Source organism: Pectinophora gossypiella, chromosome 14 (genome assembly GCF_024362695.1).
Source record: "Pectinophora gossypiella chromosome 14, ilPecGoss1.1, whole genome shotgun sequence".
In the NCBI taxonomy this organism is placed as follows: domain Eukaryota; kingdom Metazoa; phylum Arthropoda; class Insecta; order Lepidoptera; family Gelechiidae; genus Pectinophora; species Pectinophora gossypiella.
Window position 1 is genome coordinate 15,573,749 of NC_065417.1, and position 26,317 is coordinate 15,600,065.

At 37.7% G+C, this 26,317-nt stretch overlaps 3 protein-coding genes across 5 annotated transcripts; all 3 read right to left on the bottom strand.

Moving 5' to 3' along the window:
- Positions 1 to 1,384: 1,384 nt before the first annotated feature.
- Positions 1,385 to 3,829, bottom strand: LOC126372808 (cytochrome c oxidase assembly protein COX11, mitochondrial). 2 transcript variants are annotated; one of them, XM_050018710.1, is made up of 4 exons: positions 3,504 to 3,829; positions 2,824 to 2,983; positions 1,891 to 2,054; positions 1,385 to 1,647 (listed from the first exon to the last, which is right to left on the bottom strand). In XM_050018710.1, the coding sequence occupies exons 1-4, from the start codon at positions 3,738 to 3,740 to the stop codon at positions 1,501 to 1,503; spliced, it is 708 nt and encodes a 235-aa protein (XP_049874667.1). In that variant the 5' UTR covers positions 3,741 to 3,829; the 3' UTR covers positions 1,385 to 1,500. The 2 variants fall into 2 exon arrangements, with proteins under 2 accessions (XP_049874667.1, XP_049874666.1); XM_050018709.1 differs by having other exon boundaries at positions 1,891 to 2,058; positions 2,828 to 2,983; positions 3,504 to 3,824.
- Positions 3,830 to 8,512: 4,683 nt separating this feature from the next.
- Positions 8,513 to 13,756, bottom strand: LOC126372699 (replication initiator 1). The gene is made up of 3 exons (XM_050018546.1): positions 12,988 to 13,756; positions 12,650 to 12,654; positions 8,513 to 10,917 (listed from the first exon to the last, which is right to left on the bottom strand). Exons 1-3 carry the CDS (start codon positions 13,617 to 13,619, stop codon positions 10,544 to 10,546), a joined length of 1,011 nt encoding a protein of 336 aa, XP_049874503.1. The 5' UTR covers positions 13,620 to 13,756; the 3' UTR covers positions 8,513 to 10,543.
- A 113-nt stretch (positions 13,757 to 13,869) lies between these two features.
- Positions 13,870 to 25,858, bottom strand: LOC126372764 (longitudinals lacking protein, isoforms A/B/D/L). 2 transcript variants are annotated; one of them, XM_050018639.1, is made up of 6 exons: positions 25,617 to 25,858; positions 24,903 to 25,109; positions 24,092 to 24,355; positions 21,613 to 21,835; positions 17,238 to 17,309; positions 13,870 to 14,638 (listed from the first exon to the last, which is right to left on the bottom strand). In XM_050018639.1, the coding sequence occupies exons 2-6, from the start codon at positions 25,074 to 25,076 to the stop codon at positions 14,052 to 14,054; spliced, it is 1,320 nt and encodes a 439-aa protein (XP_049874596.1). In that variant the 5' UTR covers positions 25,077 to 25,109; positions 25,617 to 25,858; the 3' UTR covers positions 13,870 to 14,051. The 2 variants fall into 2 exon arrangements, with proteins under 2 accessions (XP_049874596.1, XP_049874597.1); XM_050018640.1 differs by lacking the exon at positions 13,870 to 14,638 and adding an exon at positions 14,734 to 15,547.
- Positions 25,859 to 26,317: the final 459 nt, after the last annotated feature.

Here is a 26,317-nt window from a genome sequence, read left to right on the forward strand (position 1 = left end):
GTTAGTACGGAGTTGTCTTACGTCCAAAAATCGAGAATTGTTGGTAATATAAAATTGTTGATGTTTTGTCATGTTTCAATGTTATGTCCGTATACACAACAGGACCCTTCGTCTGATTCGATCGACAACCAGAGTTTCACTTTCGTAATATTTAGTACCTTCCGAGTAGTGTAAGAAAAATAATAGTACCTTTACAGTTAAACAAAAAACTTGAATTAATTTCCAGCAGGACCCTCCGTGGTTTGAACGTCTTCAGACCATTGGTGTATATCCCTGTATAGCGGTGCATTAGTACCTTCAGATTATCTTCGTTTTCTTTTAAAACAAATATTAGTTTATAAGAAATAAATCTACAAAATTTTTATACTGCCAGCAGGACCCTTTTTTGTTTTGGTGCTTTCAGTCCAGACATTCATATTTCCTAGCAGCAGTATATTAGTACTTTTCAAAAAAATATCGCTTAATTAAAAAAAAATGTATTAAAAAGTAATAAGACTGATTCTTTATCAGAGAAAATATTCTAACACTTTTATTTATGTGATGCAACCAATGAAATAAAAATCAGTTTTCATGTTATATTAGGTAGGTACGTAGTTTAATATCGTCAAAAAGGAAAACACAATGAAAATTATAACAAAAAATAAATTATATTTACAAAAATTTACATTAGGAATTATCAATCAAAATTACAATTACCAATCAAAATTACAATTACCAATAGAAATTATCAATCAAACGTTGTTCAGCGTGGGTTAATAAAGATCATAGTAGATCATTGGTTGCATCACATAAATAAAAGTGTTAGAATATTTTCTCTGATAAAGAATCAGTCTTATTACTTTTTAATACATTTTTTTTTAATTAAGCGATATTTTTTTGAAAAGTACTAATATACTGCTGCTAGGAAATATGAATGTCTGGACTGAAAGCACCAAAACAAAAAAGGGTCCTGCTGGCAGTATAAAAATTTTGTAGATTTATTTCTTATAAACTAATATTTGTTTTAAAAGAAAACGAAGATAATCTGAAGGTACTAATGCACCGCTATACAGGGATATACACCAATGGTCTGAAGACCTTCAAACCACGGAGGGTCCTGCTGGAAATTAATTCAAGTTTTTTGTTTAACTGTAAAGGTACTATTATTTTTCTTACACTACTCGGAAGGTACTAAATATTACGAAAGTGAAACTCTGGTTGTCGATCGAATCAGACGAAGGGTCCTGTTGTGTATACGGACATTTCAATGTTTGTTCTGTTGTTCATTAAAACAAGCAAAACAATTTTGACTTTCTTTTTCCTCTAAGGCCTAATTTTTCAATAAACGAAATTCAAATTAGGAAAACTATAATACTACGAATGGATTTGAATCAAAAATCGGCTCTGAAATAAATATTTCTTTATAACAACAGCCACTGTATTTCATAATATTAAAACTTAACAAATCACAATTCACTAAAGTAAAACGTTCAGAATTTCATTTCTACATTTTGTTGCTGTTCAGTTCCTCACATAGGAAGGCACGGGTAATTTCATTCCCTCTTTGGCTTCAAAGAATGTGTAGGAAAGCACAATTTCGTCCACATACTCCATTTTTGGGTCCTCAGTAAATTCTGGATCGATGTAGAAAAATACTGGCATGTCCACCTGGAAAACAACATTGATTTATCGTACCGTTATAATAATATTTTTTTATTTATTTATTTATAAAATACACCCACATCATATAAAACCGCTGCCGCCTATTTGACAAATCAGGGCAGGCTTTTCACGGCAAATGCGCGGCGCGAATTGTAACGTGGCTTTCAACCAATAGACGCAGCAAATGCTATCGATACGAGCGTGACTTTATCTTAGTATATTCGTAAGCAACATCACCAGCAGGCTAACCTGTTCATGTGGATTGAGCTGCTGTTCCTCGAAGCAGAAGCACTGGATCTTGTTAAAGTACTGTCCAGCTTCAAATGGTATCACGTTGTATGTGCTGATGCCCGTCACTGGCTTGTCCGTAGGGTTACGTGCCGTGTAGAATGCTAGCGCCGTCTCGCCTGGGACTACCTGGAATAGAGAAGACCAGTTATTTTTAAATTCTCATCGTGTTAAATAGTTCTAGAAAATGTTTCTGTATTACTGTAAAATGGTAACTATCAAGATGATTGGACACTTAATAAGACACGGCGAATTTATTAAAAACATCACAGAAGGGAAGCTACAAGAAAAGAGAGGAAGGGGAAGACCAAGAAGAGCTTACACGCCACATATAAAAGAGACGGTAAATGTCGTATCTATAAGGAAGTGAAAGAATTTGCCTTTGATAGAAAAGAATGGAGAATGCTACACTGACAAGAGTATGACTCATAAGTTAGTGATGATGGTAACTATTAAGGGGTAGGCCAATTCCTTTCCTAGGTCTACAAGGCGCCAGCCTACAGGCCCAGTGGTAGAATATTTACTTAAGCCCAAAATGTTAAGTGTCTAGGGGCCCTGGGTTACAAAGGCCTGCATGGAGCTGACATTGGAATACTAAACTAGCAGAGTAAGTGATGTTACCTAATTTATTTATTTACCTAATCTACACAATACAACACTGGGGTCTGTCTAAATGTCTGGATGATAGATAAAGTATTTTTTTACCTATAACAACTAAAAAAACGAAACGCGATCGCGAATGGAAGGCGATTGGGGCAAACAAATTACAGGTAAAAAGGATTATCAGCTCTGTATTAGCACTCTGAAGGCCCAGGGTCAACAGAGTGATGATTTTCAGCTGAACCCTAAAATAAATTTTAAAATATTAAATAGTATATGTAGACCATCAACTACTCACTGTAATATCCAGTTGCTGAGGTCTGAAGTTCCACTGCATGGAGGAAGCTACATCCGCATTGAACCGGATTTTGATGGGCCGGTTTTTTACAGCGGACATTGTGCTTACTGTGTCGTTAGGCTCCGCTAGACCTGTGGTGCCTCCGTAACTGTATGCCTGAAACAAATGTCACATATTGTTCTGACATACTTTTGTTAGAGAGCCTTCGTACCTATTATAGCACATTTACAAAGAATTTTGCAAATATTATTATAATTAATAACTGCACAGATTTTAAGTATTTGCTGCTCAGTATTTTTTTGAGAGATTGGTTAATTAGGTTTAATATATTTGCACTAAATTGATGTAAGGTAAAGAATTAGAATCATTTAATCAACATAATCATGATGGATAAACTTGTCGAAGGTTAATTTAACATTTAGAAATTTAATTACTTGTGGTTGAGAGACCGATCGCATGTTAGCAGAATAAATAACAAAAAACGAATGATGTCTACTTTAAGAGTTTAACTAATTATCCTAAAAAAATTCTTAGTACAAGAGGTAATTTACGCTATCAGGGTAAAACCTAAGGAATCTATTTCAACAGTAGTCTCAGCGGCTTCTCACTTATCCAGGCCCTACTTATTTAAGTTTCACTGTTTAAGATTTGTAGTTTTAGGTTATTTTTAACTCACCTGACAAAATATTCTATATAAGGGCACAGCCGCATAACTTAAACCTACGGTCATTACTCCAAGAGCAATCATATAATTAAGGGTCGACTGAGCATTCTTCTTCTGCTCATGTAATCCTCTGAAAATGCAAGTATACGGCGAAACCTTTGGAGGACCTAATAATACAGGTGAACTTTTAAATGCGCTGTTTCTAAATGCATTAACATGGGATCTGCCCATCCAGACTAGTCGATTCATATTGTTCAATTATTTATTTCCTACAAATTCACAAAATTACAACATTTTTACGATGCGAATATAGAATTCGCGATTTCAAACATGTCAAATTGACATTTATTCATCAGTTCAGAAATTGACGTTATTGGTTGCTAAGATTGAAGTGCCATCTAGTGACATCAATATAGAATGAAATATTGGCACATCACCAAGAGATGTCGCTAGTAGTTCTGAAAAAAATAGTTGAGTACGTAACGTTAGCGTAAAGTGGAGGTGAAAAGCGCCTGTATTTGAATTTTAGGCTTTCATGTTTCTTTCGAAAAAATCTAGTTAGAATAATAACTATTAAACACTCACCTTTTGTCTTCAAATAAAACGGCGCCTCACAATGTTATATAATGTAATTAACTTTAATATCACAATTTAACAGTTTCTCTATTCTATAAATCATCATCATTTGTATTCTAGCGTCAGTTTGTGTTTCGTTTTAATATGTGCGTCGGTGTGCGTTTTCTGGTAAGCCTTGTAGGTACAGTCTAAGAAGGGACATCGGAACATGGGCTCCTTGCCACACTCATAAGTAACGTGTCTTCTATAAGTACTCTTGTGTCTGTATTTTCTGTTACATTTCTCACACTCGTACAACTTGTCGTACTGCGTCCAAAAGTTTTTTGTCTTCATCGGTATTACCGGCAGCATGTTTTGCATCATTGTTTTAAAGAAATCCACCTCACCTGCAACAAGGGAGATTCGATTCTCAATCATAGTGTTTCAATCGCTCAGCATCGATTGCTTCATTCTTAGCTAAAATAAAAGAAACTATCTAATAAAACCTACCTAGTTAATTTGAATACGTGTGTATATAATCGTGTAGTATGATTTCATATAAATTGTAGCTGTAAACCAATGTTCTTTCATTCTTTAAATGTTGGTTGACTTCTTAACAGAGACCATACAAAAATAAATAATGTACTTAGAAGAGTTATGAACTTACGCTTGATTGATATTGAATAAATCCAAGTCTCTGTTAACTTGTCAACAGATGAGTGTGGGTGTTTCAATTGATAAACAATTGTTTATTAAATCGAGAACATTTATTCACATGCAATCCAATTAGAAAAGAACAAACCAAACACACACCTTTTCAGTGAAAAATAAAAATACATCAAACATTATTAATAAAATATTTTGTGCTCTCACTTACACAGTAATACCGTTGTATAATTAACTAATACCTAGGTACTTTGAAGTCTGACAAGATTGCTTCGAGCCAAATAGCTAGCCATTTAAAATGGGAATATTTATCAAAATATCGAAATAGTCAGAATTGTTGTCACATTATTGTACCCTTATTTTCATTTAGGTAAATTGTAATCGACTTCATGTAAAAAAGTTAAATTGAATAGTACCTATATTTAATTAAAATATAAATTGATCAATTTAATCTTTGGAAATCTTACGTAGCAGTTACTTTACGTATAAAACATATATCTGGGCGTGTGCTCAGGCGCATACATACTGTATAAATGTGGAACAGTCCAGAAAAATCTAATCGCACTATGCTTCTGGTGGGTTCGCGGGTTAATCATCATTTATAATAACTTACGTCTATCGTTATTACAAAACAATTTAACGAAGATCGGTACATTTTCTTTAAAAAACCTCCATGTTTCTCATTTCTTCACACTGGGCAATTATCACCTAATTAAAAACTTAATAGTTAATAACCATAATAATTTACTTAACAACAATTATTATAATAATTAAGGCACTAAACCCTTATTATGGCTAAGAATCGACTGGAAGATTCTTTGGTTTAAATTAACATTATTATTGCATGATTCAAAATTTGAACTTTTAAGGTAACTTAGAATAACAGTACATAACAAATGCAAAAATAATATACTTTTAACAGCAATACTGACCCTATAATACAATTTTGTTTGTAAAATGTTTGGCTTTGCTCTAGCGCAACAATTTCTTTGGTAACAAGGAACACTCTAAACAAACATTAATAACAAGAACAAGAAATAACAATCTATAATATTAGGTATATCTATGTGTTTAAATGAACTAAACATGTCTTACGGTATTATTGTCTACATTTCAAAACAAGTAGCCTTCAATATGTTGTTCATAATCAATGTAAATAGCTGCCTATATGAGGAACAAGGTTTTCCACTAGTAACAAGTATGATCTTTGGTAATATATTTCCTGTTTTCATCACACTACAGCCCCTGTTAAACATAATATGATTAGAATGATGTGTCTCTTGCCTCTTTCGCACTTGGGGATGTACCATATCGCTATCCTGCTCTCATTCTAATCCTGTTATATTTAACATGGTTACAGTACAATAATAATTAAAATAGGCAGATTTCCTAAAGATAAATAGGTTTTATAACATTTTAAAAGTAGTTCTGACTTGAGCATGTTACATGCTTTAAAAGTTTTTACTTAATGTAGGTAGTTTCTAACTTTGGTAAGGCAATTAATTATCCAACAAACGTAAATTGGTTAAAATTATATATCTTTTGTCTCTTTCGCACTAGGATGTACTCGTGTTCTGCTCTCATTCTAACCATGTTATACCGTTGGCGAATTATCGATAGCTCGACTATTGATTGTTGACCTCAGAAATCATCTATATTATCGATAGCTTAGATAAAAACTATTGTTGCTTCTGACTGAGGGACTTTCCAGGCTTCCTCAAAAACAATATAGATGGCGCTGTACAGATTTTCATGGGCCTTCTAATTTCATGGGCAACAGACATATGCATCTCTTATCTTTGTTTTCGGGTATAAATGATGACCCTTTTTATTAAACCCAGGCACAATTTTATCTTCCACCCATTATGATTCTGATCAAAATAGAGCTAATATAGGTAGCAACATAATTCTATACATAACGTGAGGCAAATATCAAGCAACAATTATTTTTATTTATGCTTCTGCCATTACATTGTATTTTGGAATAATTATGTACCCCGAGTCTACTCGAGTATTATGTTAAAGCTGTACAACGCCATCTATAGTTTTTAGTGAATGTAGCCAGGAAAGTCGCATTGCATAAGCCTATCGATAGTATTGCTGCTGTGTAGTATTGATCTAAATCATTTATCAAAAGTGGCCTATCGACAGGCAATACTAATAGGGACCGTAACCTGGAACCTGACAGAGGGCTGCAGTAACTGTCAGTACTATTCAGAGGTGGATGACGGGAGTCCTAGTACAGCATTGAAATAGACTATTCTGGGCGCCATCACACTCGCGTCAGAGTACTGCGGGGCGGAAGGCAAGAGGGGGAAACCACTGCCCTATTTGTTCCTAAAAAGTAGCATGGAGAATGCTAACCGACAAGAGTGTGGCTTTTAAATTAGTGATGATGACTACCACATTACGTTTGTTGGGCAACTAGTTGTGTTTGACTACACTTATCACGGATTCTCTCGATATTCTTCATGTCTTGTGTTAAGTATAACGTCCTGCGGCTCCTCTTCATTGATACAGACGCTCCTGGAACAGAAAATTATTACAACATTACAATTTTATTCTAACAAATTAGTACCAACACCAATATTTACAGTAAATGGTTGTTGTTGACTTTTATAATATTTATATTAGTCGAAAGATTAAATAAAATATTGGATTAATGTTAAAAATAACAAAATCTACCAATTAAATTTAAAAATATTAAAAAGTACCTATAAGTCAGTGACAACCACTTCGTAAAACCATGCAGTACTTATTAATAATAATATGTATTAGTAAGTTAAAAAGCTCGTTCTACATAATATATCAGCTCTACTGTGTGAACATACAAACTAAGGTGAAAGTACAAGCCCAAAATAAAGTAAACTTGTAGTCCACTGCCCTCGATAACTGTTATTTTAGATCCCGTGTAGTTTGTGTTAATACTTTTGGGTTTAGTGTTGTTATGTTTGTTAAACGGCCAACCCCGAGTTAGTGAAGGTAGTCAAGTGTACTGACTGAGTGGCGCGCGGCGCATGCGCGGGCACTGGCTGGTCATTCGGACACGAAGTCCACCTTCTCCGGCAGATCTTTGTGCAGGTGTCGCTCGTGCAGCAGCAGGTTGTGCTTCTGGTAGGCGCGGTACACGCAGTAGGGACACTTGAAGCTGGGCTGCTTCCGGCACTCGTACTTGATGTGCCGCTGCAGCGAGCCCTTGTGCTTGTACTTGTTGCCACAGTCCACGCACTCGTACAGCGTCCACCCCGCCTTACTGCCCGCCAACCCAGCCGTACCATAACCCAAAATATAAGGAGTGTATAATTGTGCAACTGAAATAAAACGCAAATAAAAATAAATACGTGCAAATGATACTGAGCTAGTTTAACCGCCTCGTGAAAGCCAAGCCACCGTATGTGCTACCGTGTGAAAGCGTAGGATAATGCACCATGTCTCCCATTTAATTTACTTTGTATTATCTACAATTATAAACTATAGAACTACCTCCTTCAGGTAGCATGCAGCCACTAGAATGCATAGTCCATGTAAAACTTACAAACGTAAGTATATTTATTAACAGATGTTAACTTGATACCCGATCCATTTCAACGGAAAGAGTTAAAGAGTTATGACGGACGGCATGCAGTAATTCTTAAATCCAACAGAACCATCTAAATATGTTACAGATACATAAGAACCTATAACGTTAGTGTTAGTAATCATTTCCGTATTACCCAATCAACGTTTGTTAAAATTTCCAAGTGGAAAAAGTTGATACATAACCGTAGGTTTAGTTAAATAACATAAAAAACTATGACATATCAAGAATAGCAACTTTATTAAAATACAAAAAGGTTATAAAAATACAATCAAATGCATTTAAATCACTGTAACTTCTTATTGACAGAATACATTGTATCTACAGTCCTACAAATATTCTAGGTAGCAATTTAACTATAACTAGGTAGGTATATTTGTTCGACATCACTTGGATTCTGATACTGATCTGGTTATACTGTACTGCTAATTGACAAAATATAATCGATTTGTTCTAGATTATCTAAAAAATATTGTCGTATATCAAAAATATGAATATGTGTTTGTATATCACAGCTGAGATTATGTCATTTCGGGATTGAACAAATCTGAAATATTGTACTGATTTAGTGGTGTAGGTGCTAATAAAGCCATCTGGCACATTACATAGCGATGTAGGTCAAGCGATTGCTTACACCGAGAAATATAAATTGTGACAACTGAGTAATGTTATCGCTGATTTTTAAATATCGATAACCGTTAAAAATCACAACCTAGAAATTTTGCAATTTACGTCCAGAATATTTTTATAAAGGGAAATATTTTTTAAATTCTAATGACTAACTTTTCAAAGGCACTTAGTTTTATACTGACAAGACTTGTATGGTTGTACTTTGTGAACTTTACATTTTGATTGTATGATGGTAACTCCAGCGGATAACCTAAACAGTAGCGTCGGCAATATCGCGCCACTTCGATGTATACACGAGTTATAGATATGAGTAGGTACATGATAATATGGAACTAGTCACGAGACCGGCACGACGCTGCCGACGCTACCGCTCCTAACTTATAGTAATTTCTAAATGGTAATGTGTATAGAATACTTATCAACTATGTGGAAGATGATTTCAACTTCTCTAACTCAACATGATTGTGCACGGCTGATTTGATCGACATTCGATCATAATGGCAGTGTAAATAACATTTTTCAATTTAGATTCAACAACAACTTTAAGCTAAGGCACTCGTCCCTCTAGTTGTGACCACAATCACGCTATTGGCCCCATTCGGAGTAGACACAGAAACAACACATTAGACATCATCTAAGGAACTACGGATCTCATTCCACTCGACTGTCACTGAAGAGAGTAAAACCTAATCTAATATAAAATAAATGCATTAGACGTAAAGAGATCTAAACATAATTGAAATAAAAATTAACTTAAATGAGTATTACAATAATAATGGAACATGCATTATGGCAAAGAACTAGAGCTTGCTAACTAAGCGAAAATAGCTTCATTTTGATTAAAACTAAGATATACAAAACTTACACATAATTTAGCTTTCAAACATGTCCATCGTGTATAAAGTGATAATATCCACCCCGTGTACGTTGTACACCCCTGCTCGCTTCTTGTACTAACAATAGTCTCCTTTAAAATGTTAATTCTATAAATGATGATTTAGATTTAGAATAGTAACTGCAACTGGTAACAAACTTAATCAAACTTGCGCATCACGTTCCAAGCTTCAAACCTAGACATCAGGAATGATAGTTTACAATAAATGCTGTACATAAAAATATATAAAATGATTAAAAAGCGTAACTATACAATCACTTTCATCTTAACGTACGGATAAATGCAACAGTTCGTATACTGCTACAAATGATTTTCTAGTAATAATTCGTCAAGAGTTTAAATTCATATAAAGTGTATCTATACATAGTGTCATCACATCTGCCTCGATGTGCGTAGCTGAGTAGGTAACGAGTGAAGGCAGCAGCCTTGCGGAAGGCATTACATCTAACGTGACTGTCTGATGCCACTATCACAAAAGAGATTTCATCACATTTATCACAATCAGAATAACTCGGGAATTCCTTACGCATTTTACGATCAGTAAATTCGCGCTTATGATTTCAATAAAAATCTACCGATGCTAAACGCCAAAATGTATAAGGTATCAAAACTGGTTTAAACTTCTCACATATAACATTCAACGAACAATTCTAAAAGGCAATGATATGTAAGATCCTAACTCTTAACCGGGGATCAACATTTGTATAAAATGTGTAGTATCGGTAGTGACTATGTGCAGGCGTCGATGTTGTCCTGCTTGACGTAGTGCTCGGGCTTCATGTGCACCTCGCGGTGCATCCGTTCCATGTGGCGCGCGATGTGCATCTTCTGTTTGGCGCGGTACACGCAGTAGGGGCACTGGAACTGGGGCTCCTTGCCGCACTCCCACTTCTGGTGGTTGCGCAGCGAGGACTTGAGCTTGTAGAGGCGGCCGCAGTCGGGGCAGGCGAAGCCGGGCTCGCCGGGCGCGGGCGCATGCGCCGGCCGCAGCCCCGCGCCGCACGCCACGAGCGGCAGCGCCAGCCGCGCCGACCACTGCTCCCACGACAGCCCGCCGATCCTACTGAACGACACGTCTTCCGGCACGCAGCCCGGCCCGCCCCCTGCAAATACCCAGAACACGAGCTATAACGATCACACAGCGCACGAACACAAACGCGACATTCAACATTCCCGTGAGGTTAACGACAGTTACAAGCGATACATAAGATATAATGTTATATACATAACGATATACGTACATAATGGATACATTAATATACAATACGTATACTACATAATATATTCTACTGTGAGTGTCCACCGAGTGCTGTGATGAAAGCTTTGCAAATGGAAAAAAGTAAATAAAAAAGAACAAAAAGGAAATCATAAACGTTTATTTCGTTTTAATTCGATTCGTGAGGATTATTTGCTCCCCTCGGTAACAATATTAGTTTGAAGACGCGCGGTCGGTTTCAGAGTTCACTTTTGTGTGGAAAGTCTGAGTAGAGTACAGAGAGATGGTGTTACTGGACTGGCACTGTTTAGTCACTGCGTTGGAACGCTAAAACTTTGTTAATTAAATGTAGTCTCCCGACCCATGGGTTTTCTTGTCTACCTGAAATTATTAATTAGATTAGTATGAACGAAAAGGAAAGAAAAACAAAACATTGATCATGCGTAAGTCGGAAATGCAAGCAGTGGAACCTCGGCTCGAAATATAGGAACGTGGACATGCAACTAACACACACGTAACGTAATATGTAAACATCACTTACCCGCGCGGCTACTCCACAACAAACAAGGGATCGGAAGGGGGATTACGCTAAATAGCAAGTAAACACAAAGTAAATCTGATAATATAACTATATTTGATTAAACTTTTCTACCAAATAAACCCCAATATATTCATATAAAAATCACACTAATTGTTTATCTATATCTCCAATAACATTAACAAACAATGTAAACTCGTAACATCCGTGTAGTCAACATCAGTACTTCATAGTAACAAACATGATATGATGGGAATATTGCGTACCGAAACAATTTTCTATGCTTAGCAATGACTCGAATGTGTCAACAACAATCAATAACATTCTTTACTTATCATCACGTTTATAAACTAATACTGACTTTGGTCAAATAGCTTTGTTATCCTAGTTTAACAAAAAATATCAACAGTCAATATGCTAAACAACTTCAAATATGTTATTGCATGTTAATATCAATATTTATAATTTTGAACACATTTTATTTATATCCCAGTTCACCGAATACAAACCGAATAACATCAGATATTGTAAATATAAATATTTATATAATAATAACTACAGGTAACATTGTAGGCACATTATGGATGAGCTCTATTACCTAAACCTAGCTACCCCCCACACGGCGCGGCGTGATTGCGTGCCGTCGCTCGGGCGTGAGGTACGTATTACTCTTACACGAGACAAAAGTCCCATAAAACACTATCCTAATAAATAATCAACTTTAAAATAACTTTGGGTTTCAAAATAAAGTGGGGAAGACGAGAAAATGGTCCCTTTTTGAGAAAGCGTTAAGAAAGGTAAACAGGAGAAAACAAAAACTATATAAATAAATTACGAACGTCAACAATAATTTTTGGTCATAATAACTAATTCCAACACATTGGAAAGTAAAATAAATTATGTTACTCTTACGGGTAATAACGAATACATGCGTATAATATGAAATATCAACTAGTGATTTCTTAATATCATTGCACTAAAATTATCAATTTGGAATTACTCCTTTGGAGGAATGGTCGTTTATTAAAACTAAACAAATTCGAGCTAAAATATTTGGAAATTGCAACTTTCCATTCCTTACAATAACTAGATGGTGGAAACTTTCACTGAAACACTACAGCAATACTATACGATATTATGACATCAGGTAACCGCGGAGCGCCTCCGGCCCCCACCGGCGACCCAGGGCCGCGCTCCTCGGAATAAAACATTCAGGGTCAGTCTTACCTACGACAATAAACTCTAAAACGAAAACAACAAAATTAACTCTATACCGTTAGGGAATGTGCATATTACAACTATTTCTTTAGTGTATATTAAAAACGTCTTCAACAAAAATAATAACGTAGAATATAAATTAAATTATTGCAGTACCGATTTGGTCGGGTGTCTACTTTGGTGTAACGTCTAGCGGGGTGCTAGTTGCACGTCTTCTTGTTGCGGCGCACCTTGTTGTTGGCGTAGATGTACCACTCGGTGTTGTGGTGCTTGCGGATGTGCACTCCGAGGTTGCCGCGCTGCTTGGCGCGGTAGGCGCAGTAGGGGCACTGGTGCGCCGGCGCCTTGCCGCCGCACTCCACGTTCTCGTGCCGCCGCAGCGTCGACTTCCAGCGGTACTTCTTGCCGCAGTGGCGGCACTCGAACTGGCGGCTGGCGTCGTCCGAGCTGTTGCCGTCGCGCTTGTACTGCGACTTCGCCTCCGACTTGGTGTCGAACGCGTCGTTGGAGTCGACCGAGCCGGTGGCGTCGAGCGAGTACGCGCTGTTCGCATCGTAGAAGGCGTCGCCCTCGTCCGGCAGCACGATGTCGTCGGTGTCGTCGTACTCGGCGTCGGACTCGTGGTCGTCCTGCTTGGCGGGCGCGTTGTTGTTCTGCAGGAAGGCCTGCTGCAGCAGGTGCGCCTTGACGGTGTCGGGCAGGCAGGGCAGGCGCGGCGGCAGGCGCGCGGGCACCAGCGCCGTGAGCGACTGCGCCTGCGCCTGCGCCTGCAGCAGCGACAGCAGCGCCGACGGCAGCTGGCTTTCCTTGTGCGCCTCTGCAATACAACACATTAACGGTATTGCAAATAATAAGTCAAGCGCGTCTACGGCCTGTTATGTTAATACTACCAGAGGCTAAAATAAAATTAAGGAACCAAAGAAATGCGTTATAATAAAAATATAAAAAATAATCTCTGTTAGAAATATAAAAGGCGAAGCTTCTAATTCATGCAAACATGCACAATCCGAGTGACCGACCGTTCGAAATAATCTTCCCATAAAGGTTCGGGGTTCGGGTGGCGTTCGAAATGAGAGGCGGACGTACGTTATAAAGTCATTTAATCGTTCAAAAAATATCGAATATCATCGAATCAGTACATAAGTATACGAGGCTCATAATATAAAATTTATGTAATATCATTTAGAAGGAAGATCGAGTAGTTGTATATTTAAGGCACTAGGATAAAGCACTAAAATAGTAAGAGCGCGGCCGCGCGGAGTGATTCACTTGACGGCGAGGGCCGGCGCGGGCGCGGCCTCTGCGTCTGCGCGCTGCTCGGGGTGCTTCTTCTCGATGTGCTTCTTGAGCTCGTTGCGGCGGTGCTTGCGGCAGGCGCAGTAAGGGCACTTGTACTGCGGCTCGATGCCGCACTCCAGCGTGACGTGCCGCACGAGGTTGCGGCGCGCGTTGTAGCAGCGCTGGCAGTTGGGGCACTTGTAGCCCTTGTCAGTCTTGTACTGCACGCAGGGCGGCGGCCGCCGCGGGGAGAAGATGTTGAACCGCTCGCGGGCGGGCTCCGCGGCGGCGGCGGCGGCCGGCGACGCCGGCTTGCCGGGCTTGGCCTTGTCCGTCTTGTTCTCCTTGCTGTCGTCCGCGGCGGGCGCGGCCGGCGCCGGGCCGGCGGGCGTGGCGGGCGTGGCGGGCGGCGGGGGCGGGGGCGAGGCGGGCGCGGGGGCCGCCTCGGGCTTCGTCTGCGCGAGGAGCTTCGACGTCTTCACAGTTTTGAGCACCGCTAGAGTGGTCACTTTCTCGTTCTCCTCGATTACTTTTTTACTACGCGTCACGATACTTTGTCGTGTCGTCTTTGCACCTGAAATAGAAAATAATAAACTCCCTTCAATGATACGGTTAGCGACTCGCAAACTTACAGACGAGTTCACGTAAAGCGTAAATAAAAACAAATGATGACGACGAAATGGTGTATTCAAAATAAAGAAAGTTTTTTTAGTAATAAATGAAAAAATAATGGTAAATAGTAACAAAAAAAAATATGATTTTTTTAATGAAGATAAAGACCATTCTAAACAAAGCATTAATCAATATGTGAAAAACAAAAAAGAAAATCAACAACATAACCCCATTCAGAATGATCTTTCTTAACTTACAAATCTAACCAACTTAAATATGGCACCGGTATCAAAAGAGATCAAAAATAATAAAGTCTAAAAAAATCAACAAGTCTAACAATTCATGTTTTAAACACATAGAACTAACTTAACAAAAAACAAAATAAGATTTATAAAAGCGAAAGAATCAACATGGTATAAGAAAAATAAAGTAATCGTTCATGATAGTTTGGCTTCAGTCTTGACATTGAGCGCGAGTGGGTTGGGGTGCTTTACATTGATGTGGGAGACTAGTGTTTTTTTCTGCGAGTACTTTTTCCCACAGAGCTCGCACGCGAACTGCGGGCCCGTGACACACTCGTACTTCTCGTGTCGCAGTTTGTTCCTCCTATACTTGTAATGCTTCTTCTTGCATATAGAACAAATGTACTTTTTGTCGCTCGAGCTACACTCCGCGTCAGAATTGCATTTTCTTTTCCTGTACTTGCGTTTGACTACTTTCGGAACTTTCGGTACGTTTTTAATGCTTTTCCTTCCTCTACGACCCTTCTCTTTCTTCTCGGTTTTAACATCGACGCCCTTAAGATACCCTCGTGTTAATGGAAAAGGAGTTTTGGCGTAATTCAGCGTGCTAGTTAGTTTCAGAGTAGTTTCTGAAAGGGCAAAAATGAAAAGCGAAAATAAATTACGTATTAAGCAGTGGAAATTAGTCACAGATATATAAAGATGAATATGCGCAGAACGAAGGAGAAAGCTTTAGAAGTTGAATAAGTTTGAATGTGAATGTTATATGTACAATGGTGCGACATGTAACAATCTTCTATGTGCAGTGAGATGCTATGCGGGTATTCTTTATTTTTATTTCCAAGAAATGCGGGTAGTGATGACAGGAGAGGCGTCGGCCCATGCGCAGGTATCGTCGAGGAGTTCGAAGGACAAGCATTACTCGAGAAAGGAAAAACTTACTCAATACAATTTTGTCTGCTTTCCTATTCCATCCGGAGAAAGACCTAGGTACCTAAACATGGCATCCGCATTATTGTCATAGCTCACTGTCAATATCGTCTAACGTTTGTTTTGAGAAATGAAATGCGCTTCCACTGGAACTGATGTCAATGACTACATGCTTTAAATAATCTAAATAACTTTCGTAATGTATCGCCTAGCATGCACGCCTGAGAAACAAGTCTGATTTAAAACATGAATTGTATAGAACAGAAACGTCTGCAGTGAAATCACATGTGAATGCAAAAAAAAAAGAATAATAAATAATAGATATATAAGCCACATAACCATCAACTACGATAATAAAATGAAATAATCAGATTTACCTTGGTTCGTTAACGCCGGCGAGAAGTCACAATCCAACCAAACTCTTCTATAACAAATGTTGATCAAATAACCACACATGTGCCAGATAGAAATGTTTGCGCGCGCCCTCTAGCGGTAGCCTAGCCGGTGCTAGTCGATACCCCACAACTACATACCACCGAATTGTTGTCAAACCCAAAATAAATACAAGGTAGGGTGAGGTGTTGTGCACATTGAACATGGTCTACTTCTACAGAAATAGATATTACGTAATCGATAATAAATACGTTAAATTTTACTTACCAATACAAGTTATGAGCAATTCCACTCCGCATTGTTAAATGTTAATAGGTAAAGTTAGCACTAAGTATCAAAGTTAATTGTTACTGCAGTGAGATGTTTACATTTACTTGTAAGGTAGGATAGCATGCGATGATCTACTTCAGTCCCCATATCACAAACAGGAAGCAAACATTACCGCGGACACACGCAGTGTGCCCCATAATATAAACATATACTTACCTTGCGTTTACCTCGCCTTACAAGGCTACAACAACATCAAAACCTTTCTACCATTACCGTTACCTGTTGCACTGAAAGTCTCAAAGTTCTTATGTATATGAAAATATAAAATTGTAATAGATTAGTAGTTTATAATATTAATATTAGATACTAAATTAATAATTAATACAAGGTTGAAGTTTCACATGTGAAAACACTAGCACTCTTGTATCCGCTGTCGTGAAATATAATATTTATATATAACAAGATAAATAGATTATTTTAAGCAATGACTGTTTTGTCTAATTTCAAATTATGGGAAGACATTGCGCATTTCATCCGTTCCTTGTTTGTCTGCCACAATGAACTTTTTGTCGGGTAGAGATTACATTATCTGTATCGATATAAAAAGTTCATTGTACCAGAGTATCAATCTCGAGTCCCATGTAACATCATGCGTTGAGTGGGGGGCAATACAGCAATGGTGTGTCGTCAACGCAGGATGTTGTATGTGCGGCGGCGGGGGCTTACCTTGCGAGTCTCGGACGCCGTCGCTCGAGTTCATTATTTCATCTTGAGATCGTTCCATGTGCCATTGGAAATCTGGAAGGAAGACACACATGTCAACATGGAACTTTTAAGCATTAAAGGTGGTACTTAGCAACAAGGGCGCCTATTGTACTCTTTTGTTTTAGTATTGTCTTGTATTTCCTGTGGGTGCTATATTATTTATTATACTCATAAGGTTGCTTTGGATTAATCTGATACTTGACAATTTCAAAATTGGAAAAGAAAGTCGTTTTTATTAAATAATATAAATTAATTATAAGTACGTAGTCGTTACATGAGCCATGTCAGGAGCCTTTGGCGGCTCGACAATAACCCTGACACCAAGGTTGCTGAGGTTGGTAATCCACCTCTTAACCCGAAGATAATAATTATAATTTATATCAACAAGATTACATGTCTGTTGTACTGTCAAACAAGATTATCAGTATTCTAACCATTAATTCTGCCTATACATTTCTACATAGATGAAAGAGTGAATTGTTGTAGACTCTATTAGTAAGAGACCTTTTACGTTTCTCAAGTACAACACAGTAGAAGTAGTAATGGTAGTATTTCAGTCTCTTCAAAAATAAAAAAAGATGAAAAAGAAAAGAGAAGATATATAGAATATTTAACAAAAACTTGTTTACTAACAGAGTATGCAAGTATTATATAGAATTGGGTCTTGTACTACGTTCAAGATAAATTAAGAAATTCTGATTACTAAACAAAGACAGAAAACATTTTCTTTTTTCTATTTAACTTATTTATGAATCAAGAAAAACGTAATAATAAGTCCGACATTTTATCACGTATCAGTCTATGACGTCACAGTGTGCTTTTTCATACAAATTCCATAGTAATATCGTGTTTTGACGTTTAGTAAAAAGTAACTGATTTGACTGTTTAGAAACTAGACTCTTATTTTGCATTGCAATAACAAATAATATGTTCTGCACACAATTGTAACTGAAACGCGAAAGACGTTCAAACTGATAAGCTTCTATGAAACGCGGCTATTTGCATAAGGTCTTGAGTTCAAACTGTATTATGTACTTATCGGGATTTTCCTGAAGGCCAGGGGGAAGGGGATTTCTATATCTTTGGCGTCAGAATAGTACATTTTGTTGGCGTCTCTTTCGTACTAGGCTGTATAATCTATCATTCTGTCCTGCTCATCATGTTATAGTACAAATCTAAGACCTATCTAATATAGATATGGATAAAAAATAAGCGTTAGATATGGTTTCTCTTTCAACCACTGAAGATGTGAAGCTATATTAGCATTTGTTTTTTTAGCTAGATTTCTCTATAACATTTTGGTATTTCACTGATAAATTGAGTTATGATCCGAATATTTTGTATGTGTACCAGAACAAGGTGTTTGGAAAAAATATTATGTTTTGCCTATAGACTGGTTATACTTACTTTTGAAGCTTTTTAAGGAGTTTTTTACTTTTTCCCTTCAAAAGTACTAATTTATAACCAGCCTGTACTTCATTGCCATTCGAACGGCGTCTATGCCGTAAATAGTTTCTACAAAGATGCATTCAAGGACAGAATGACTAGGCAATTTTCACTAAGCTCAATATTTGATTTCACTTTTTACCGACTTCAAAAAAGGAGGAGGTTATACTTTCCATTATAGACGATGAGCAAAGAAAAAACACAACAACATCGGCTCACGACAATATCCCACCGAATTGGGGTAGTGAAAGGTACATCTATCGCAAGATGAACTAAGTACACACACCTCACCGAGCTTTCTGTTAGACCAATGTGATAGGTGGTAGGCCGTATCGCAAACAGAAAAACTAATACATACATACATAAACTCACGCCTATTTCCCACCGGGGTAAGCAGAGACTATGGAATTCCATTTGCTTCGATCCTGACATACTTCTCAAACAGAACAAGTAATGTAAAATGCATATAATGTAAGTAATTAATAGCATGTTTTATGGAACAAGAGTCCATAATTTAAATAAGCCTAAGTATCTGTCTTAAAAGGTTTTTGAAGGCACGTTAAGCCGTTTGTCCCGGTTACTATTTACGTGAGTAATCGTTATATGAGCTCTGTCAGGGGCCTTAGGCGGCTCAATAATAACCCTGACACCAGGTTTGATGAGGTTGGTATTCCACCTCACAACCCACACTATAACAAGAAGTTTTTTGAAATCGTATGTACTTTTTCAGTCTATTTTTATAATGTCAAGGTATTCCTGACATATATTTAAGTTCTAAAAAAACAAGTTAAAGTCATAAGAGCGAATGTCGTTTTAAAATCTAAACACCATTGTTTAACTATTGTGTTTGGATAACTTGGCCTTAGGAGCATAGACACAGACATAAAAATTTACACCTGATATACAGGGTGTTAGTGGCATCGTAACAAATACTGAGGGGGATGATTCAGACCATGATTCTGAGTTAATATGAAATGGTATTTTTCGTCGCAAAAATTCATAATTTTTTTTAGTTTTTTAAATTTATTTTCAATTGTATACTTTTGCGGAATCTCTCAGAATAATCAGCTGAATCATCCCTCTCAGAATCACGGCCTGAATCATCCCTCAAAGTTTTCGTGACGATGTCACTAACACCCTGTATACGGTACAGATTTCCTACCCATAACCTGAACCGGTCTGAAGGCACGACAACAGTCATATTATTATAACGCCCATCAACCAGGGCAGTTACGCCGATATGAAATTACAGTACGGATTTGATTCTCCAACAGGAAATCGGTACCACTGAAGTCTTCAGTGGTTTAATAACTCTTGACGTTAGACTGTCAACGTATGATTCGTCATAGCTTAGGGTAGTTTCCAACTAGTCAAATCAGTTACTTTTTTCTAAACATCAAAACACCAAGTTACTGAGGAATTTGTATGAAAAAGCAACCTGTGACGTCATAGAAAAACGTGACAAAAAATCGCGCTATTACATTTTTCTTTATTAAAATTCATAAATAAGTTAAATAGAAAAAAGAAAACTTTTTTTTTCACCTTTAGATCTGTCTTTATTTAGTAAATCAGGGGGGTTAAAATGGCCAGATTGAAGCAATTCATCTCAGAAAGCAATATTGCTATTTGACATATGCGCAAATGTCAAATTGCAACATTGCTTTCTTAGATGAATTTCTTCGATGTGGCAATTTTAACATCCCAGAATTTCATAATTTATCTATGACCTAGGAAACTATCCAATATTAGGAGTGGCTGCAGAATCGAATAAAGAATAATACCATGTGTAGAACGCGCACACCAATTCATATTGGAAGTTATCCAAAATTAATTGGTGTTTACCTCACAAGCGCAAACTTGCTGGGTCTTACATTGGTCTAAATGGCCGTAAGCCGTTAAGGAGCAAGGGAGAGCGCGTAGACAGTCTCGGATTTACGCGCTAGGCGGCAAAAGGGAAAAACAAGATTTTTGAACGGAGAGTCCGGGTTGTGGCTATGGGTGTTTTATGACTTGTGGCTCTGCCCACCCCATTATTGGATGTATGAGTTTATGTATAAGTATACTAAATAGAAACCTGTAATATATCTGTAAGCCGTGTAAAATGTAGCCATAATTTCTTTATAAAACATACGGCAAGTCAAGGCGCATTTCCTTACCTCTATTTCCTCTTCATCTTCATAATCTATCTACTCCTTTTCTTCCATAGTATATGTAGTAGTTTAAGTAGTGATATTTATTTATTATAACAATTATAATTATGTGTATTATTATTATGTAGTTTATGTAGTCAAAAGTGTATTTATTTTTATATGCACAAGTATTCCCATGCTGCACTATCCCGCTATATTACCTAATATTCAATATCTCCTATACTTAAAGGTTGCCTGGAAGAGATTGCTACTTAGCAATAAGGCCGCCTATTGTACTAATTCTATTTCTCTTTTGTTTTGTATTTTGTTTTTTCCTGTTTGTGCAATAAAGTATTTGTTATGTTATGTATCATTTACCGTGGTTCACGGGGAATGCTGGTCTGAACTTCTGTAGTGGACTTGCAGCAATAAGTTATTCAATTACCTTAAGTGCAGTGTGGTACCTTAAGTGTGGATATTTAGTTCATCTTACAATGGACTTATGTATGGTTAGAGTTATATATATGTATAGCACACTCTGTACACTTCATACAATGTGCGTCGTTTTACACAGACATTGATGTTCTCACGCGCATCTGTGTGTGTGACGTCTGACGACCATACAATTGAAGACTAAAGTAAGACCGTGGAGGGTGAGGTAAACGTAGCTCAGTGGTGGGAAGTGGAGAGTTGCCGTTCTATACGCAGTATTATTCCTTATTGTAAGGTGATGTTATAAAATAATGTTGATGAATACTAACTGCGTACGACGTCATTGTGCGCGACGGGCGGGTGTTCCTCGGCGTCCTCGTCAATAGTGAGGTCCTCGACCCCGTCCCGGTGCGTCTCCTCCTTGCAGGCAGGCGGCTCGCTGCTGTTGTTGGTGTTGGTGTCGGGCGCGGCGCTGGACAGGCGGCGCGCTTTCTTGCGGCGCCGGGTAGGCGACACTGAGCCCTCGCGGCTGTCTATGCTGCCGTCGCGGGCCTGCGGACCACACGCCCACGTGGTTAGTTTGTTTACTTCAAAACTACATTGAAAAAATCGGATTGCATTTAACCTCGTTCATAACGCCGAGATTTCCAGACACAATAGATAAACAATGGTGTTTGGATTTTAATAGAACATTCGTTCTTACGACTTTAAACCCGCATTTCTCGTCAAGGCGGGCCTAGTGTGTTAATTATTACAACACCGATCATAGGAACTACATCATCAATTGGCATGGTTGGTTCTCATCAAATTCATGAAAATTGTCATCATCATTATGAGGTCAGCATCTATCCTTCCCAATCCAGTAGCGAACAAAATTATGTTTTTATAAATCAATAAATAGGTATTAATAAATATTTAAAGAAGTTTAGTTATTACAAAATAAAGTTTTTTGTGTTTTTAGTTTTTATGTCTGAATGAATAAATTTTATTATTACTAATAGGTATAGATAAAGTAGAAAATTGAAGGGGACATCTTTGCCCGCTAATGAGGCAATAAATAGTTTAGCAATGTAGGCAATTGTAATAAAAATAATATAGCAAAATAAGATAAGATACAGGACACGCATAGAGTATGCAATCCTCAATTAATGACATCCAAAAAATTAACGTAATTTAGAAATGTTAACTTGTATAGTAACAAGTACTAATAAGAAAATTCATAGATAACATGACAGGAATCCTAGAGTTGCTTTGTTCATTCTACATAATCAGTTTAAGTAGTGGACCTTCAGGTCAAGAGCCTACAGATACACAGATTAGCAATACCAAACATGAATTCTGGCTCTGATTCCATAAGTATAATTTTATTGTAAGTTATACCTGTCACTTATCTGCCTAAAAAGAAGAGCACAGATGGTTGTCAGCAGATAATTTTAAAATGATTGAGTGTAATTTTTTAATGGCCCCTGTGGTCCAGTGGTTGCGTTGGACTCACAATCTGGAGGCCCGGGGTTCGAATCCCTGTGGGGACATATCACAAAAATCACTTTGTGATCCTTTGTTTGGTTAGGACATTACAGGCTGATCACCTGATTGTCCGAAAGTAAGATGATCCGTGCTTCGGATAAGCCCTTGGTCCCGGCTACTATTAACTGATATAAGAGAGTAATTGTTACATGAGCCATGTCAGGCAGGGGCCTTTGGCGGCTCAATCATAACCCTGACCCCAGGGTTGATGAGGTTGCTATTCCACCTCACAACCCACACGATAAGAAGAAAAGAGAAGTGTAACTTAAAATATAACAGAATCCACAAGAATCACCACCATTATGTAATTAATATGCATAAATAAATAAAAAGGTGGCTTGAAAACTGACATGTGACTTGACCAAGCCATATAATATCACACCAACCCGTCATGGAGTAACAATAATATGCTGACTATGCTACAGCATAGTCATCAGGCATAGGAATCCCATATTGTTTTTGTATTGTACATCATTATAATTTGTACAATAAACACTATTTTATTCTCTCCACATCATGAAGGACAGTAGGTTATTTTAATAATGTTATTAGTTTGTGTTAAGTTTCCAACTTTTTTATCAGCCAGAAATCTTTTCATAAACTGCTGTAAGTATTTAAGTTTTGTCTGAAAAGTTCTAGAAGATTATTTTCACATCAATAGAATGATAGATTGGTTCTAATTTATGTAAGTACCTTGGGTAAACATTATTGATACTTGTGTAGTAAATTAGTGTGCACAGATGCACATCACAGTACCATTGTGCAAGTCATGGTCATAGTATGTTTTACAATATAATTCTGTAAACTTTCTCTGTTTATGTATTGTATTTATTTTGCTATTTTATTTTTATATGTGGGCATGTGTTACCCTGTAAGGGTACAAAAGTGGGGTATTTGAGAATGAGATGTAATTTGAAAGACTAAAAATGGTTATGGATCCGTGGGATGTCAGACGGTTTCATTTACAGAGGTATTTTTAGGACTATAAGGTCTGCTGTAGTAGTTTTGGTAATTAATAAAATCTAATTGACTATAACAATGTAGGAAAATAGGATATTGATATGTCACTATCTACCTATGGACAGATGAAGATGTATGGTAGTAAATAGTGTGATTGTAGTATTCTTCTTCTTTACGAGTCGATGGCGATCAATATTAAGTTTTAGTATTTATAAACTACAAAGGATGTCTTGAAGAAAATGTCTGTTTGCCTGTCTATTTTTGTTATAGAGAGACATACAATGTGATTTACAGAACATTATTTAGCTTATGCAGTAGTACCTGTGGCGGAGGCGAGGGCGCGCGCGGCGCTGGCACGGGCGCGGCAGCGGGCGGCGCGGGCCGAGACGGCGGGCGTGAGGGCTTGTTGTCCGACAGCCCCTTGATCTGCAGCGACTCCGCCGCCTTCAGCAGCGCCGCTAGCTGGTCCTGGGAGATGTTCACCTCCCCACGGTACATGTAGTCCATCATCGCCCTCAACTCCGCATACTTCACATCTTTCAATATTATTATTGGATGTTTGTCATACTGTTGTGATAGTACGCTCTGAAACAAAATCGTGCCTTTGTAGTGGTTTGTTTATTCTATCTAGTGGCCACATTTAGAGTTTGTAAATAAGTATGTTTGATTTCAGGTGTGGGAATCGTTCATTGTTGTAGAATGTATCTATTGTTTAGACTTAGATTCATAATGTAGCTATTTTGATTCTCTGATTTATAATTACATTATTAAAATTTTACTCAAAATGCAGCGCAGCAGTTAATGTTCACAGGAATGCAACCTCATCAGAAACAATTGAAAGTAACCTTGTCAGGTACTGACTGCAAATTACTTGACCCATCAATTAGCTAATCACACTTAATGTCAAACTTTAAACAGATTGCATATTACACAAATTAGGTAGGTATTTGGAAAAGTGGTTATGGCAACTTTCTGTTGCCAACTCATCTACACATTGATCTAATTGCTAGCACATGAAAGCTAGAACGAAACAACTGGAATGTTTATTAGAGCAAAACTGTGCTGCCTTGTAAGTAACTTAACGCGATAGCAATTGACCTAGATTGCGCGAGCGCGTCTAAATGGTACCAACCTCGAAATAGGGACTGCACGCAGACAGGACTACTTTGTGTGCCTTCAGCGTCTGTCCCTCGGCCGCCAAGGTGCAGTCCACGTGAATGCCCTTCTCCAACAGAGTGTCAAACACAGAAACCAGTGTCGACTGGTGGTTGTTCCACCTCAGGCAAAACTGCTGGTCGTCGTCCATCGTACCGCGTGTCCACTCGCCGCGCCCGTCGCCCTACGACACCAAACCAAGGGTTTACTACGACGAAATACCACGCATTTAACTAGGCCATTAGGAAAACTTCACTAGGACAACACAAACACTCTCCGGGACGTGATTTGCACTTTGCATATACTTTTGTCTCACCGTTTCACTTCATACGATGATATCACAGCTCAACTTTACTAAATTAACTTTAGGGACCACATACGAGTCGTCGTAAGCGACGCGGCACAAAGAAAATGGCCGCTTTTCCAGCGCGACAAAAAATAAAATGGCGACGAAAATTCTAAGTTTTACTATTTTCTGGGCAAACTTTTCTCCACGCAAACAAACAATCCAAGTTTACGTCGTAGCCACGGTAGGGAGAACTTCGCCAAAGTTGAAATCAACAAAGAAAGTTCCAAGAAACTTTACTTCGAAAGTTCACGGAGTGGAAATTTTCAAGATGAAAACTCTGAGCCGTAAGTGAGCGCTTATCGTTGGTAATCCTCCATTGAGAGTTCAATCAACACGACTTACCTTGACTATATTTTCATCAACTACGTTTTAACACTATTTTAAATTGGTTTTGGTTTAATTTAATGCCACTGCCACAAAATAATTAATTATCACACATTCGCGCACCCGCCAGCTTTCTTGAATGAAAAACACAAAACTATGCTATGTTGCAAGTTTAGAGAAAGGCACCTCTACAAAATCCAACCAAACGAAGTACAAGTTGGAAGCGACGCGAGTGACCCAAAATAAGCTCTATGAATGTTGCCAGAAGTAAATTATTGAAAAGCTTAATTGATTACTATTTGGATAATTAAAACGCTGTTAAGTAATTCGCTATCACTTATTTAACTATCTGAATATTTATTAGAACTTTCAAATTCATATAAAGTATCGTAAAATTACTTTTGATACACTTCTTTTGTTTTTTAATTGATTTGTCCTTGACCTAGTTTTAGTTCGACAGACCACCGCGTGATCGAAAACGAATTATTTTTTTGTGTTTTTTGTTAATGTTATTTTTCTTGATATTTATAAATAAGGATTTCAAGAATTTGTTAATAAAAATATTTGTTTTACAAATTCTACCATTAAGTGTTGCCTTCGTAAAGAAATAAAAATATTTGTGTGTACAACGCCATCTACCGTCACTTCATACAACTACTACGGTGCAAAGATTGGTGGACTGCTAACTTACTTTGTTGGATCATTTACAGACCGGCCAG

Coding starts and splice junctions, on each gene's coding strand:
- LOC126372808 (XM_050018710.1), bottom strand. CDS start 3,740: ATGAATCGACTAGTCTGGATGGGCAGATCCCATGTTAATGCATTTAGA. Junction 2,984..3,503: donor TATATAGAATATTTTGTCAG/GTGAGTTAAAAA, acceptor CATTTGTTTCAG/GCATACAGTTACGGAGGCAC. Junction 2,055..2,823: donor GCAACTGGATATTACAGTGA/GTAGTTGATGGT, acceptor TATTCCAGGTAG/TCCCAGGCGAGACGGCGCTA.
- LOC126372699 (XM_050018546.1), bottom strand. CDS start 13,619: ATGTGTTGTATTGCAGAGGCGCACAAGGAAAGCCAGCTGCCGTCGGCG.
- LOC126372764 (XM_050018639.1), bottom strand. CDS start 25,076: ATGGACGACGACCAGCAGTTTTGCCTGAGGTGGAACAACCACCAGTCG. Junction 21,836..24,091: donor CGCCCTCGCCTCCGCCACAG/GTACTACTGCAT, acceptor TGTGGTCCGCAG/GCCCGCGACGGCAGCATAGA. Junction 14,639..17,237: donor CGGCGTCCGAGACTCGCAAG/GTAAGCCCCCGC, acceptor TTTCTATTTCAG/GTGCAAAGACGACACGACAA.